The sequence below is a fragment of the Chaetura pelagica genome, unplaced genomic scaffold (assembly GCF_000747805.2).
Source record: "Chaetura pelagica isolate M959 unplaced genomic scaffold, ChaPel_1.0 scaffold70, whole genome shotgun sequence".
In the NCBI taxonomy this organism is placed as follows: domain Eukaryota; kingdom Metazoa; phylum Chordata; class Aves; order Apodiformes; family Apodidae; genus Chaetura; species Chaetura pelagica.
This window is the reverse complement of record NW_009952265.1, coordinates 4,271,615-4,285,366: the sequence shown is the minus strand read 5'-3', so window position 1 is coordinate 4,285,366 and position 13,752 is coordinate 4,271,615. Positions and strand designations below refer to the sequence as shown.

Genomic DNA, 13,752 nt, shown 5'->3' with positions numbered 1-13,752 from the left:
CGGTTCGTGGGGTGCAGAGGGTATAAAAGCGGTGATGTTTAGTCATCCTGGAGGGAGAGGGGGCGGGGCTGGCGGGGATGAGGTCTGAGGGGGTGCCTGGCTGGGCAGGAGCTCTGCGGGGCTCCGTGCCTGCCCATCCCCAGCCAAGGTGCTGCGGATGCAGCAGCAGAAACTGTGTAAAATTTAATTTTTAGTTGTTCATGCTGGAAGGAAATTTGTTTGACTAAGTACTTGGATTCTTGTCTGTTTTGCACGCATTGATATGTGAAACTTTCATTCACATGTGTATGTGTTATGTGGAAAGACTTGCCTCCTATTTCCTGGCAAACCACCTTGTTTATAAATTGTCACACGTATTTTGGTGTGTTTAAAAAAGTCTAAATTATTCCTTGACAAAAGTAACTTAAAAAGATTAGTTTATTTCAGTGTGGTTACTAACCAGCTTAGAGTAACATTATTTTCAAATGTGTATTTTTTTATGTTAAACTTGCTTTTTAGCTGTAATGTTTCTCTTTGTGCAGGTACACAGGTCCCCTGTTAGAGGAGGAAGCCCTGAACAACGCAGCAGAAAATGGGTTGTCTTCACCAGAATTTTTTGAGCTTTGTGTCTGGTTAGGTTCCCAAATAAAGTCACTTTGTAATATGGAAGAAAGCATCACTTCAATAGATGGTATATGACTGTTAATTTATTAAAGCAGTTTCTGTTGTGTTGAGTGGATTTAGACCCATAGTGTTCAGCTAATGGTGAAGTTGGAGTGTTGAAGGTTAGAAAATAGCTGAAAGGTAGCCAAACTGAGGCTGGTATTTGTGTGTATGCAGTTTTTAGAGAGGAAAAAAAAAAATGTTCTGGGTGTTTTAGATCTGTATAAATATAAAAAGTATATTAATCCATCCTGTGAGTAGCTGTTGTATGTAGTATGTTGTATTTTGATGGTCTGAGTTTCAGGGACTGGTATTTTCAGCTAGTTGGTTCAGTGCAGTATTCCGTTCAGCACTGTGTGTTGATATGTGAGTTGCTCATTAGCACTGGCTGATTCTTCCTCATGGGTGCTGGAACTTGGATGAGCTTTTATATTGCTTATATTTTCAAAAATAGTAAAACTAAAACCAGCCATTTAAAATAATGGGCTCATGACTCCTGTGACTTCATCAGAAAACTAATTATATTGATGTACTGTTTTGTGACATAAGCAGTTCATTTCCTAGTGATGTTAATTTGCATTCATGTCTTCAAAGGCTGCTGTAGCATCCACCTTGTTCAAACCATGGGTACAGTATTGCTGTAGTAATACTGCTTGTCTGCTTGTATGTAGGACTTTGTAAAGAAGAAAGAAAATGTTACTAGGGTGGTAGGTTGTAAATCTTTGTTGGGACAGTTTCAATGTATAAGTTAAAAAAAATTAGACTACAGTTTGATGCTTCTGATAAAGCCATTGGATTTGCATTTTTTTTATTGCTGTAGGTGATAAAGATATAGAGAGTTTCCAGCTTGAGATTAGTGGCTTTCTGAGAGAAATGGCTTGTCCGTATTCATCACTTGTATCTGGAGACATCAAGGACAGATTGAGAGAGAAAGAAGATTGTCTTAAGCTCCTCTGTAAGTTACAACGACTTTTCCCATTTATAATATAGTATTTTACATGTGTGATCTATTGTTGCACAGTTTACATTAAATTGTATATGTATACCATCATTACAACCTAGCTGAGCATGCATCAGCTCTCTTGTGCAGAAGTGGCAGATAGAGAACTATTGGAAAACAATTTTAGTAGAAACTGAAATTTCTTTATGAAGTATGGCTCAACCTGCTGAGGCCTCCTGATCCTTCTCTTGATCCAGTTCCAGCTCAGCTTAAGGTGAGACCTTGCTTCCCATATTTCTGAGACATTTCTGGGGAACTTAAACCACTACATGATTTGAAGGTGCTGCAAGCAGTATTGAGAGAAGCAGAATTTAGGTTTAAGCTGGACTTGGACAAAGAAGTAGCAGCAGAAACCAGTGTGATGATAGGAAAGTAGCCAAGGAGAGTATGGGACTGGTGGTGGAAGTGGGTAAGCAGATGACATGTAGACTGATGGTAGGAAGTTAGGTGAGAGTTAGTTCAGATAAAGAATGAGAAACTGACACTGACCTGTCCAGGAGAGAACTGATACAGTCTCTCTTTTGTCATGGTCTTACTATAAATGTATGTATTGTATTTGTATATGAAAATGTGGATGCAGAAATATTCAAGTGTTTCTAAATCTGCCATTATGACACTTTCCTCTCTAGTATTTCTAAGTACAGAACTTCAGGCTTTAAAGATACTGCACAGCAAGAAAACAAAAGACTCTCACTTGGAAAAGCACAATGAAATTTATCAGGAAGTGAAAGCTATTTGCGATGCACTGGGCTTGCCAAACTCCTCATCTTCTGATATTCCTCCCTTGTTAACCAATGTGGAACAAAAGGTATGGGCTTTTACATGTTCTCTCTAGTGTTAAACTGTAAGCATTATCTCAGTCAACATTCATCTTAGAGTTAAGGGCCCAACAGTCTATTCCATAAAAGCCCCATTTGATGAGTGCAAAGGAATTTTTATTCTGAAAGCCAGCTTAGTGTTTTAAGTTAAACTTTTCTAGTTATGAGGTGAAATAATTCAGCATTTCCATGACAGTCCTGTGTGCCTGGTGAGGCATACTTTGCCATGCATATTTAAGGTATGAGCTGAAGTTTTCCTGTTACCCCATTCAAATGTGCTGCAGCAAGCACAAGACTTTGCGTAATAACTGACAGTGGATTTATGTACCTATAGCCATTTCTAGTATCTATTTATATTTAATATCCAAAACATAGGTTTTTTGCTTTTAGTTCGTGGATTTCTTAATTGCAGGTATTGATTTATCAGTGTTGTTTCCTTGGTTGCAGAAAAGGATGAAAATGTCTGAATTACCAAAAGCCACTGAGTAAAACAACTTAAACCTTATTCAACAGGATAGGTCTTTTCAGTTGTCCCACCAGTTTCTAACTCATATCAGTGATGTGAGCCTTAATCTGACTTCCTCACTGCAGAATGTAAATAGGCTGCTGGGGTGGAGTTTATCTTCTCTGTCAGGCAGCTAAAAGATTTGCTCTTTATTTCTTCATGGTATTTGGGGAGAGAGAGGGTTACAGATCCCCTTTAAGAAATATGGGAAATACTTGGAATGAATCTCTCTCTGCTGCTGAGTCCTTGAGTTTAATGATTTTACATGATTATGTTTCTTTTTTTCTTCCTCCTCCTCCCTTTCTCATCAGCCAGTCAGCAACTGGACACTTACAGATTCTGGGGAGAGGGCATGTTATTACCTACATGGTTTTTTTTTTACATTCATATGCCTTTAATGTGATAAGATTAAACCTTTAATAGATTAATTTATACAAAACAACATCTAAGTGTTGGTGAAAATGCTTGTTCCTGTACTAATAATTATGCTTCATCTGTTTAGTTTTAATGAAATCTTTATATCAAGTCGTTCCATTATATGGGTTTGTGGGCTGCAGGCACGGGCAGTGGCCTTCTTTGCTTCCCTTTTGGACACAGATTTAGTTTCATCCCATGTTGAAGGGCTGGGAATCTAGTTCTTCAGTGGCAGGACAGCAAGACCAGACCTGGTGGACCAATTCCTTCATGTACACATAGAAAGTTCTATTTCAATTATTAGACTCCTGAGATATGTCAACTTTTGCAAGTCCCAAGATTTCTTTGCAGATAGGATCACAGGCTTGAATTGGAGTGTAGGGTGTTACTCTTACAGTTTGTGTAAACTGTTACAGTTTCATAAGTGCTAAAATGAACAGAATCTTTAAAAGAGTGAGGTTTTGGTTTTGTTTATTATTATTTATTTATTTGTTTGTTTTGTAAGTAATGCTGCGTGGGATATTTTGTGATGGTTTTCAGGTCTGCCAATTCCACAGTAGTTATACCACTTTTACACACTTGAGAATGTAGAACCATGGCAAAACTTGTTCATTCATCTTCTGTGACTCCAAACTAATAATGTAGTTTGTTCTCTGTGTATTTCATCCCTTACAAACAAAGGAATTTTTTTTCCCAACCTCTCAGGAGATTTTAGAGAATTTCTACATTGTTTCCTTAGTTTTTTCTTTTTTTTTTTTTTTTTTTTTTTTTCCCCCCTTTTTTTTTTTTTTACTTTAATATAATACAGATTCAGAGTTGTTTTGATAAAGTACAGCATTAGACACCTTTGTCAATGTAGCTACATTAGAACCCTCATACCACCAATTGGTATTCATTGGCTTTGTAAATATTTTTTTATAGTACAGGTTGTTCCTTTTTTTTAGATTCTCAGAGAAAATCACTTGAAATGATCAGTTTCTTTTTCCAAAAATTTTGTTGCTTCTGATCTAACTAGGTTCTGTCTATATGGTATATAATTTGTAATAGAAAATTACATACTCACCTAGTAGTTTTATTGAATTTGTAAATATAGCTCTAGCATTTCAACATGCCTACTCTTTGCCTCGGTTTAGCATCTTCACCATTGTCAGTAGCTGTGGGAATAGTTCTGAGAATAGTTTGGCTGTGCAGCAGCAACCTACCAAAGAGACAGATCACCTGTATTTTGGTATGGAATGTTAGAATGTGGTTTTATATTTTGTCAGTTTATTTAAAAGACTTGTATGAAAACAGGAATGCTTTCTTCATTCAAACTGTTTTATAGTAGCTCAAACTTTGAATGTGCAATCATAGGAGGTACCTTTTAAATTTGTAACAAACTGGAGTAGTAGTTGCAAGCATATATAAGGAAATGTGAAACAAGAATTGGCTGCATTACAGCCTCCTACCACTAAATAAATTTTAATTTGTTCTAAACCGCTGAAAAACTAATTTTTTTTAGGGTAGTTTGTTTGTTTGTTTTTTTAAGGTCCTGTTCCCTTACAAAGTATATGTATGAAGGGTAACTCTGGGAGACACTCTGAATTTTAGTACCCAAAACTCCATAAATTCTGAATTAATATTGATCAAAGATTCAGGGAAATTTATGCCGGTGTTGTGCTTTGTAGCTCATATCTAGCTTTTTTCAGTCGAGGTAGCATGAATTTCACACCTGCTCATGAAGTGACATTCTTAACCTTGTTTATTTGAAAGAATTCTTAATGTGGTACTATTCTAAAGTCTTCTAAATTTTTTTGCTCACAATATTTGTTTTCTAGTATTTGAAAAGTAGTCCCCTAAAGAACGAACAGAAACTATAAAGGGTTACCAAAGAAATTAAATCAAAACTAAGCTAAAATAACATTTAAGTGAAATATGACAAGAATATCTTTACAAATATTTGGGAATACAACCTAGAATTTATTAATGTATTGCTTTCAGCTGTGAGTGTTTCATAATTTTATGGACATAATGGTGTCTGTAAATTAAATGTGAGTTTAGTTGCAGGGAACAAGACAAAAATTGAGTTTACCTGTTCACCAGACATAAAGGTAAAAAAAAAAAAAAGTCTTGAAAGTTAGATGAATATTGAAATTAGAATGATCTGCAGGTAAATGGAAGAGAGGCAAAGGGTGGATTAAAAGTATTTTGTGCTTAAGATTTTAGGTGATTGTTCTGCATTTGTGTAGTACACAAAATGCATACAAAATAGTATGTATATAGTGCAGACAAAATAGCATGATTAAGACAATGTTCCTTCCTTAAAATGTTGACTGTTTAATAAAATGACATCTGTCTCCAGGTCTGTTTTTTTCAAAATCTTAGAAACCTTGGGAGTGCATAAATTATGTTTATCTGTATAAATGGTGTTACACAAAAATTATTGCTCTATTTTGACAGAGTAAAGATAATTAATAAATATATCAAACATGGAAGTGAAATATGAGCTAAATTTTTTAAAGTAATATAGACTTTTAAAATAGGTAAGAAATGTTATGTTCAGTGCATAAATGTATGTTTTATTTTGTAACAATAGAGTAACTTTATACAGCCAATTTTGAAGTAAATATTTTTGTCTCTAACAAATTCAGCAGCTTATTTTTTTTTAACTCTTTTTAGAGGGTATGCAGGCTTCCAAAGCAATCCCATAAAATACTTAATGTTGATGATTTGGCTTTTACAATTTATTTTTTTTTACATTTCTATGAGTATGTTTTCACTGCTGTTTTGTCTGGGCACTGCTTTTGGTATTGTTCCCACTTAACATACAGACTTTCTGCATTGTGGTGGTGATGGTGTGAGTTTGTTTTTTTAAAATGCTCCTTATCCTTCTTAATCCAGAGCAACTGTCATGTTCAGGAATGTGGCTTGTAACGTAGATTCTCACATCAGTTCTATTCCTGTCCTCTGGCAGACAGCTGTATGTCAAAGCTCTTGTGCTCGTAGCCCTGTCATCAGTCAAGGCTGCCACTGTAAGGCAGCTCAGTTTATTTCACCATTATAGTTGTAGGATACACCCTCAGAGTCCTGCTGATGGGAGTGAGGGAATAAAGTGGGTTCAGTAATCTGAGTATGACCTTACAGTATGTCACTAACTTGAACATAGACCAGTTCATCAGTGAAAAGATTCCTCCTTAATTGTTACTTGATTTGTAAACCTATCATTGGATAAAATTTAACTTGGAAATAAAAGGTTGCAAAAATTTAGGGGCAGTTTCCCAGTCAATAAAGGGTTGTTTCATTTAGTTGCTCTTGTTTATTCTCATAAATATTCTCATTGTACTGTTTTATTTGTGGCAGTCAGTCTTATTCTGATAGACACTATTCCTTTCAACTCATTACAACCTTAGAGGTATTTGTGACCTTAATGGTATGTGGATAGACACCTCTTGCCTTTTAGAATTTTTAATCTGCTGTTTATTCCTTTTTCTATACTAATTACTGATTTCTTAATCTCTTCCTGTCATTCTCATCTTATTCTACTGTTGATTATTAACTTTAGTTTTTGATTCTTCACACATTGGTTTAAATTCAAGCATAGTTTATGCTTAGGTACATTTGATTTTTGGGGTAGATGATGAGAGGCATCAGTTGCATGCTTCACTAGAATCAAAACAAGTTGGTTACATATAGAAGAGAGATAAATCAAACAGATCTTGAGGACTTTTTGTAAAGAAACTAAAAGTTGCAAAGAAGCAAGAATTAGCAGACAGAGAGGAGTCTAGGGGTCAGTAGGGTACCTGGAATTGAGCTTCAACCATTATTGTAACCTCTTTTTTTGATGTGGATGGAGTATAACAGAAGGGATTATTACAGGAACTAGCTAGTCACTGTTCAAGTACTATTCGACTTCATCCCTGATTATTGAGGGCAAAACCTAATGGATAAGTAAAAGCAAGGCTGATTTGGAGTTAATGCAAAAGTCTTAAGCAGAGAGTTACGTGGAACCAGTTAAAGGAGTAGAAGAAAATCAGTGAGGATGACTGCATACCTATCGTATCTCCTGCCTTTCTTGCTAGCACCCATTACCAGATTTTTGTAGTCAAGTCTAGCACTTAGCAACAGAACTCCTAGCTGCTAATTGTTACCTTTCTTTAGTGTAGTTACAACACCTGGTTAATAAGTAAAACGAGTAATTTATCTAGTCGTACTGCATATGTGTACTTCATAAAGTTGCCATGCATATATTGTTCTATTATATTTGAGAGGAGGAGTGGTGTGCCATAAAGTTTTTGTGTAGAGGTTGGTTATGTAGCCAAAGCCTACTTGCAGCAGGCATCTGCTAAAACGAATGTGGTATATTTGATTTTACAAGTAGCAAGTTGTGATTGCAGTGAATTACGCTGAACTAATGTCAATGTCATTTGTGTTCTGAGAAGTATATGGTTTTTTTTCAGATAAAGGACATTCTCTCAAAAGTTCAAAATAACCATGTGGGGAAATCACTGCTAACAAAACCTCTGAATTCTGACCAAGTGGTAAAAAACGTCTTTTCATTTATTTTCTGTCTTTCACAGGATGGACAAAATTAATATATGTGGCTTCACCTAACTTTGTCCATTTTATGTTCACTCTTCTATTGCTAAATATTAATAATGAAATTAAATTGCTAAATATTAACAATGCTATTCATACTTCCAGAATTAATATTATAGAACAGACTTTGTTTTGATTAATCCATTTATTAACTTTTAAAATATTTTGTGTATGCATACTACTGTAGCAGTACATTGGATGAACCCCTAATTTTATGTAGTTTGTAGTGATCACTTGGGTGTAAACATGTTAGTTCTTGAATGGGATTAACTTTAAATTGACTTCAATAGCTTGATAAATTTTTGTTTGGATTTTTTACTGTAACACTGCAGGAAAGTTTGGAAAAGATCAACGATGCTCTTCGGAGTGAGTATGAATGTCGTCGACGTATGTTAATGAAGAGGCTAGATGTGACAGTACAGTCTTTTGGCTGGTCTGATAGAGCGAAGGTAAGCCTGCTGTATTTTTTCCTTCCTGTAGGTGGAAGTCTGCTACTGTTCCCCAGCTCTTCCTACTGAATATATATACCATGTAAATACACTTCCATTGCTGTTGACTTCTTTCCAACCAGTTTCTCATCTCAGTTGTAACATCCAAATCCTAGATACTGAAGAAGAGGAAAGATTTGACCTGATGGCACAGTCCATCCTTTGTGACTGTAGCTTCATAATTATAAATTGGCACTTCTTACTTTATTAAAGTTCACATCTCCTCTTCCTCTTTCCTGTATCCACCCCCTTTTGATCAAGTAAACTGGGAGGGAACTTCAGACTGGGTGCAAAGAGTGACAACTCCTAAAGTTAATGAGATTACAGTGACTGCTGCCTGTCTTGGTTTCAAAGCTACTGAATAAACAAATGGTCAGTTGAACAGATTATTTGAATAGCAGCAAGTATGAGAAAATTCTTCAGGTGGCTAAAAATCCCAAACCATTCCTCTGGATAGCACTCTGTGTATTAAAAAATAGTAACAATTTAACCAGTGTGATGTTTCTGAGCTAGAAATAGATGTTGTTTCTATCCAAGTGATGAGTAAGGAGATAAGATTTGCAAAGGGATTGTAAATTGATGAATATATATGTGGGATGCTGGAGGCAGATGTTTTTGCTTGTGAGCTGCAAGGTCAACTTCCCTTACAAATGTTTGTGTAGAAAGGATAAGATAGGTAAATCTTAAAACTTAGAAAGCTTACTGAAATTATGGGTTGTTACAAATCTGGTGTCAAACTTTGTTGTTGTTACATGCAGCAGACAGAATTGGTTTAATGAAGCTCACTAAGTATCACTGGAAGACATGCCTCTGGATTCTGCTGGAATGGCTATTTAGTTTCTGAAGGGGTTGTGCGGGCTTTTATGCTACAAGAGGGGAAAAGGGAGGGCATTTAGCTCACAGAAACCAGATGTCCCTATGAGTGTAACTTCCTTGTAGCTGTATATATAGAACTATATGTTGTCAAGTTTAAAGTGTACTTCTGAAATGTAGTTGATATTAACTGATGCCTGACTTAGACTAAAATGTTTAGTCACTTGATATTAATCCATTCAAACAATGTGAAAAATAATGAATGTACTTTCACAATAGAACAATGATTTGAAGAGACTTTTAATGATGATAAAGGAGTAAGACGATTCATTTTTTTGTCTTATAAAGACTGTTGACGCAAAATAGCATGCAGTTACAGACACAGCCACAATCTTATGGCATTGACACAATTTAGCCATATTTTTTTAAGCTAAGAGGCAAATTGTTGTCATTTCTTTACTTTGTTATTTTGCCCTTTTTCCCCACCATTAAATAGGTATTGATACCTTTCTTTGCTTTTGATGTGTCTTGTTTATTTTTAAGTCGTTGAGTCCCCAAGAGGGGTAAGTTAGCAGACTGCAGTGGATCCATCAATGGTATAGTAATTGCCTAGCAAAACAGTCATGTAAAGGAACAGCACCTGTTGTGTGGTCCATCCAAGGTTAAGTCTTTTTTTGGCTCTGAAGATCATTCTAGATGTTCCCAGACAGTGTGTTTATATTTCTCTTTTGTTAAACAAATGAAACATCGAAGTGTGGTTGGAAAAAAAAATATCTGATTTTCTCCCCTTCTCAGTCTCACTTTTTCCTGGCTTGCACAAGTGTTTTGCTGCATTCATGCATTTTAATTTTTTTTCCACAAATTGGCTTTACTTTGAAGCTGCTCTGTTTTCATCACATTTAGAAGTGGTCTGTGAAATACAGCTATGTAAAGCTCTTGAGAGCAGCTTGGACTCTAAAATTTTAGTCTTTGGATATGTTGGAAAGCTTCAAAGAATCTGATGCCAGTGAAAAGGAGACTGTCTTTTGTAATGGTTTTAAGTTTCAATATCAATTGAACATAATCAGATGCATTTTTTGTACAGTAGCTCCATCAATATGAAGAGAATTGGTAACAACTGGCCCTATATTTTGTAAGATAAACTACATTTTCAGGCATGACATCCTTGTGTTAAAATTGAGACCAATACATGGTGTATATTAAGTGTGTTTGTGTTTTACACCTGGCAAGTATTTATGCTTGATTGTATCATTTAGGTAAAAACAGATGATATAGCACGAATCTATCAGCCCAAGCGTTATGCATTATCTCCAAAGTCAACTGTTACATTAGCTCACCTTCTTGCTGCTCGAGAAGACTTATCAAAGATCATAAGAACAAGTAGTGGATCAACGCGGGAAAATACAGTCTGTGCGATCAACAAGGTATACTTTTTATTTCTGGGTTGTGATAAGGTGAAAGGTCTGGAGACTAAGCACTATGAGGAGAGGCTGAGGGAACTGGGATTGTTTAGTTTGAACAAGAGGAGGTTGAGGGGAAGCCTCACTGCTCTCTACAACTACCTGAAAGGAGGTTGTAGGGGGGTGGGAGTTGGCCTCTTCTCTCAAGTCAATAATAATAGGACAAGAGGAAATGGCCTGAAGCTGCTCCAGGGGAGTTTTAGACTGGCTATTGGAAAGAATTTCTTTATCCAAAGAGTGGTTGGACAGTGGAACAAGCTGCCCAGGGAGGTGGTGGAGTCACCATTCCTGAAAATGTTTAAAAGAGATGTAGGTATAGTGCTTTGCTTCAAGGTCCCTTCCAACCAGGATGATTCTGTGGTTCTGTAAAAAGATATGGATGTTTACAGACCTATCAAAAGTAATTCTGGAGTTACACTCTTTGCTTAATATTATTCATTTCTTTTTGCAAAATACCTGGTACTTTAAGGAAGGAAGGTTTGCAGCATTTTAGTGAACATTGCAGCAACTTCTTTTCTATAATTTCACAGTCAATCATGCAACAGGATGGAACAGTAGTCTAGATGAGAAGGAACAGTGCAGGGGAAGGAAGGGTGTGCATTGTGTCCATGTAAATAACTTCTTGAGTTCCCTGGAACTGCCCACCTCAGGTTAAAGATACATGTGAGTCTTCCTGCCATCAGTTCCTGGGCTACCTGTTGCCAGGATTATGTTGTTCAGTTCATAAACCAGCATCTTTAGTTTATCAGTATGTTATAAATCACAGAAGTTTCTGTGGAAGTGTCATTGTGCTGCAAAGCAAAGTGTTTTGGTTTGGCTACAGTAATAAATCAACATTATACTGCTTTCTTGTGTATGATAGCAGCTGAAGCTTGCAAATAATGACAGTAGTTTCACCATTCAAATGGTGACTAAGCCTGGGTTTATTAATCCTTTATTTACAGGTTTTTCTGAAGTTTTATGCCTCATTTAGATACCTTTTATTATGTTTTAATCCCAGAAATTCTGGATTTTCTTAGTTACTGTAGGATCTCAGATAAGTTTTCTTTTCTTGAGAGGTCAGTAGCTGGGACTGACCAGAGTATGTTAACATTGATCACACAGAGAGTTAAGGAAATACGAAAACAACAACAAAAAGACCTACTTGGATACCTCTTTGTTCTCCAACTTAAAGTTTTCTGTAACTTTCTCCAGTACAGTCTCCTTTTTTGTACTCTGAGTAATGGCCAACGAGGTCAAGATCCCTTCTTTTTTAAATTTAAAGTGTTGCTGCAGCATGTTATGAATTTTTGTCCTTTCCTGTCCTTTACTGCATGTCAGTAGTTCCTTATGTAAGGCAAACTAGTGTTCCTTTTAGAGTCGCACATCAGGTTGCCAGTTTGGTTTTTGCCAGCTGGTTAGGTCTGAACCTCAACTTTGAAATTTAAGTAGAAGAGCCACATCATAGAATCATAGAATCTTAGGGGTTGGAAGGGACCTCAAAAGATCATCTAGTCCAACCCTCCCTGCCAGAGCAGGGTCACCTAGAGTACATCACACAGGAACGCATCCAGGTGGGTTTTGAATGTCTCCAGAGAAGGAGACTCCACAACCTCCCTGGGCAGCCTGTTCCAGTGCTCTGTCACTCTCACAGTAAAAAAATTTTTTCGAATATTCACCTTGAACCTCCTATGCTCCAATTTACACCCATTACCCCTTGTCCTATCACTGGTCATCACTGAGAAAAGCCTAACTCCATCTCCCTGACACTCACCCCTTACATATTTGTAAACATTGATGAGGTCACCCCTCAGTCTCCTTTTCTCCAAGCTAAAGATACCCAGCTCCCTCAGCCTTTCCTCATAAGGGAGATGTTCCACTCCCTTAATCATCTTTGTAGCTCTGCGCTGGACTCTCTCGAGCAGTTCCCTGTCCTTTTTGAACTGAGGGGCCCAGAACTGGACACAATACTCCAGATGTGGCCTCACCAATGCAGAATAGAGGGGGAGGAGAACCTCTCTTGACCGGCTAACCACACCCTTTCTAATGCATCCCAGGATGCCATTGGCCTTCTTGGCCACAAGGGCACATTGCTGGCTCATGGTCATCCTCCTGTCTACCAGGACCCCCAGGTCTCTTTCACCTACACTACTCTCCAGCAGTTCAGCCCCCAACCTGTACTGGGACATGGTGTTGTTCTTCCCCAAATGCAAAACTCTACACTTCCCCTTGTTGAATTTCATCATGTTTCTCCCCGCCCAACTCTCCAGCCTATCTAAGTCTCTCTGAATGGCAGCACAGCCTTCTGGTGTGTCAGCCACTCCTCCCAGCTTAGTGTCATCAGCAAACTTGCTGAGGGTACATTCTATACCCTCATCCAGGTCGTTGATGAAGATGTTGAACAACACCGGTCCCAGTACCGACCCCTGAGGGACTCCACTAGTCACACACCTCCATCCAGATTCTGCCCCATTGACTACAACTCTCTGACTCCTTCCTTTCAACCAATTCCTGATCCACCATAAGGAGTATTTTCTATCTGAATATATATATTAATATATGTGGTTATATATTAATATATGTGGATTATGTATATTGCTTATTGTAATACAAATGCACATGCATGTAGTGTTCTTTATAAAGGATTCACAACAGTAAAACTAGTTAGCTAGCTGCAGTTACTTTGATTTTACAGGTGGAAAATGGGATGACTTTCTGAGTTCTGTTGTTTTGTGGCAAGTTAGAGGGACAGGAAATGGTGCAGAGCTTGGCAGCAGAGTCCCTAAGGAGACCATATTTCCTGTAAAGAGCAGGAAGCATATCTTTGTCCATAGGAGAAGAAACCTGTCTCCCTTAAGTTACTAAAAATTACCTATTTTTTTCCTATAGGTTCTGATGGGGAGAGTACCTGACCGCGGAGGCAGACCAACAGAGATTGAACCACCTCCTCCTGAAATGCCTCCTTGGCAAAAAAGACAAGAAGGTGGTGGAAGAGGTGGCTGGGGAGGTGATGAGGAGGTCGTTAACGTAGTCGCGGTCGACGCCTTCGTCTTCGACG

The 13,752-nt window shown here is 37.4% G+C and overlaps 1 protein-coding gene across 1 annotated transcript in view; it reads left to right on the top strand.

Moving 5' to 3' along the window:
* Positions 1–77: 77 nt before the first annotated feature.
* The window catches only part of FAM98B (family with sequence similarity 98, member B), a 17,096-nt gene continuing 3,421 nt past the window's right edge, over positions 78–13,752 (top strand). Inside the window, exons 1-8 of the mRNA XM_010007745.1 lie at positions 78–148; positions 522–670; positions 1,463–1,597; positions 2,272–2,450; positions 7,816–7,896; positions 8,287–8,403; positions 10,512–10,679; positions 13,584–13,730. Coding sequence (XP_010006047.1) covers positions 78–148; positions 522–670; positions 1,463–1,597; positions 2,272–2,450; positions 7,816–7,896; positions 8,287–8,403; positions 10,512–10,679; positions 13,584–13,730 — 1,047 coding nt within the window. The remainder of the gene's footprint in view (positions 149–521; positions 671–1,462; positions 1,598–2,271; positions 2,451–7,815; positions 7,897–8,286; positions 8,404–10,511; positions 10,680–13,583; positions 13,731–13,752) is intronic.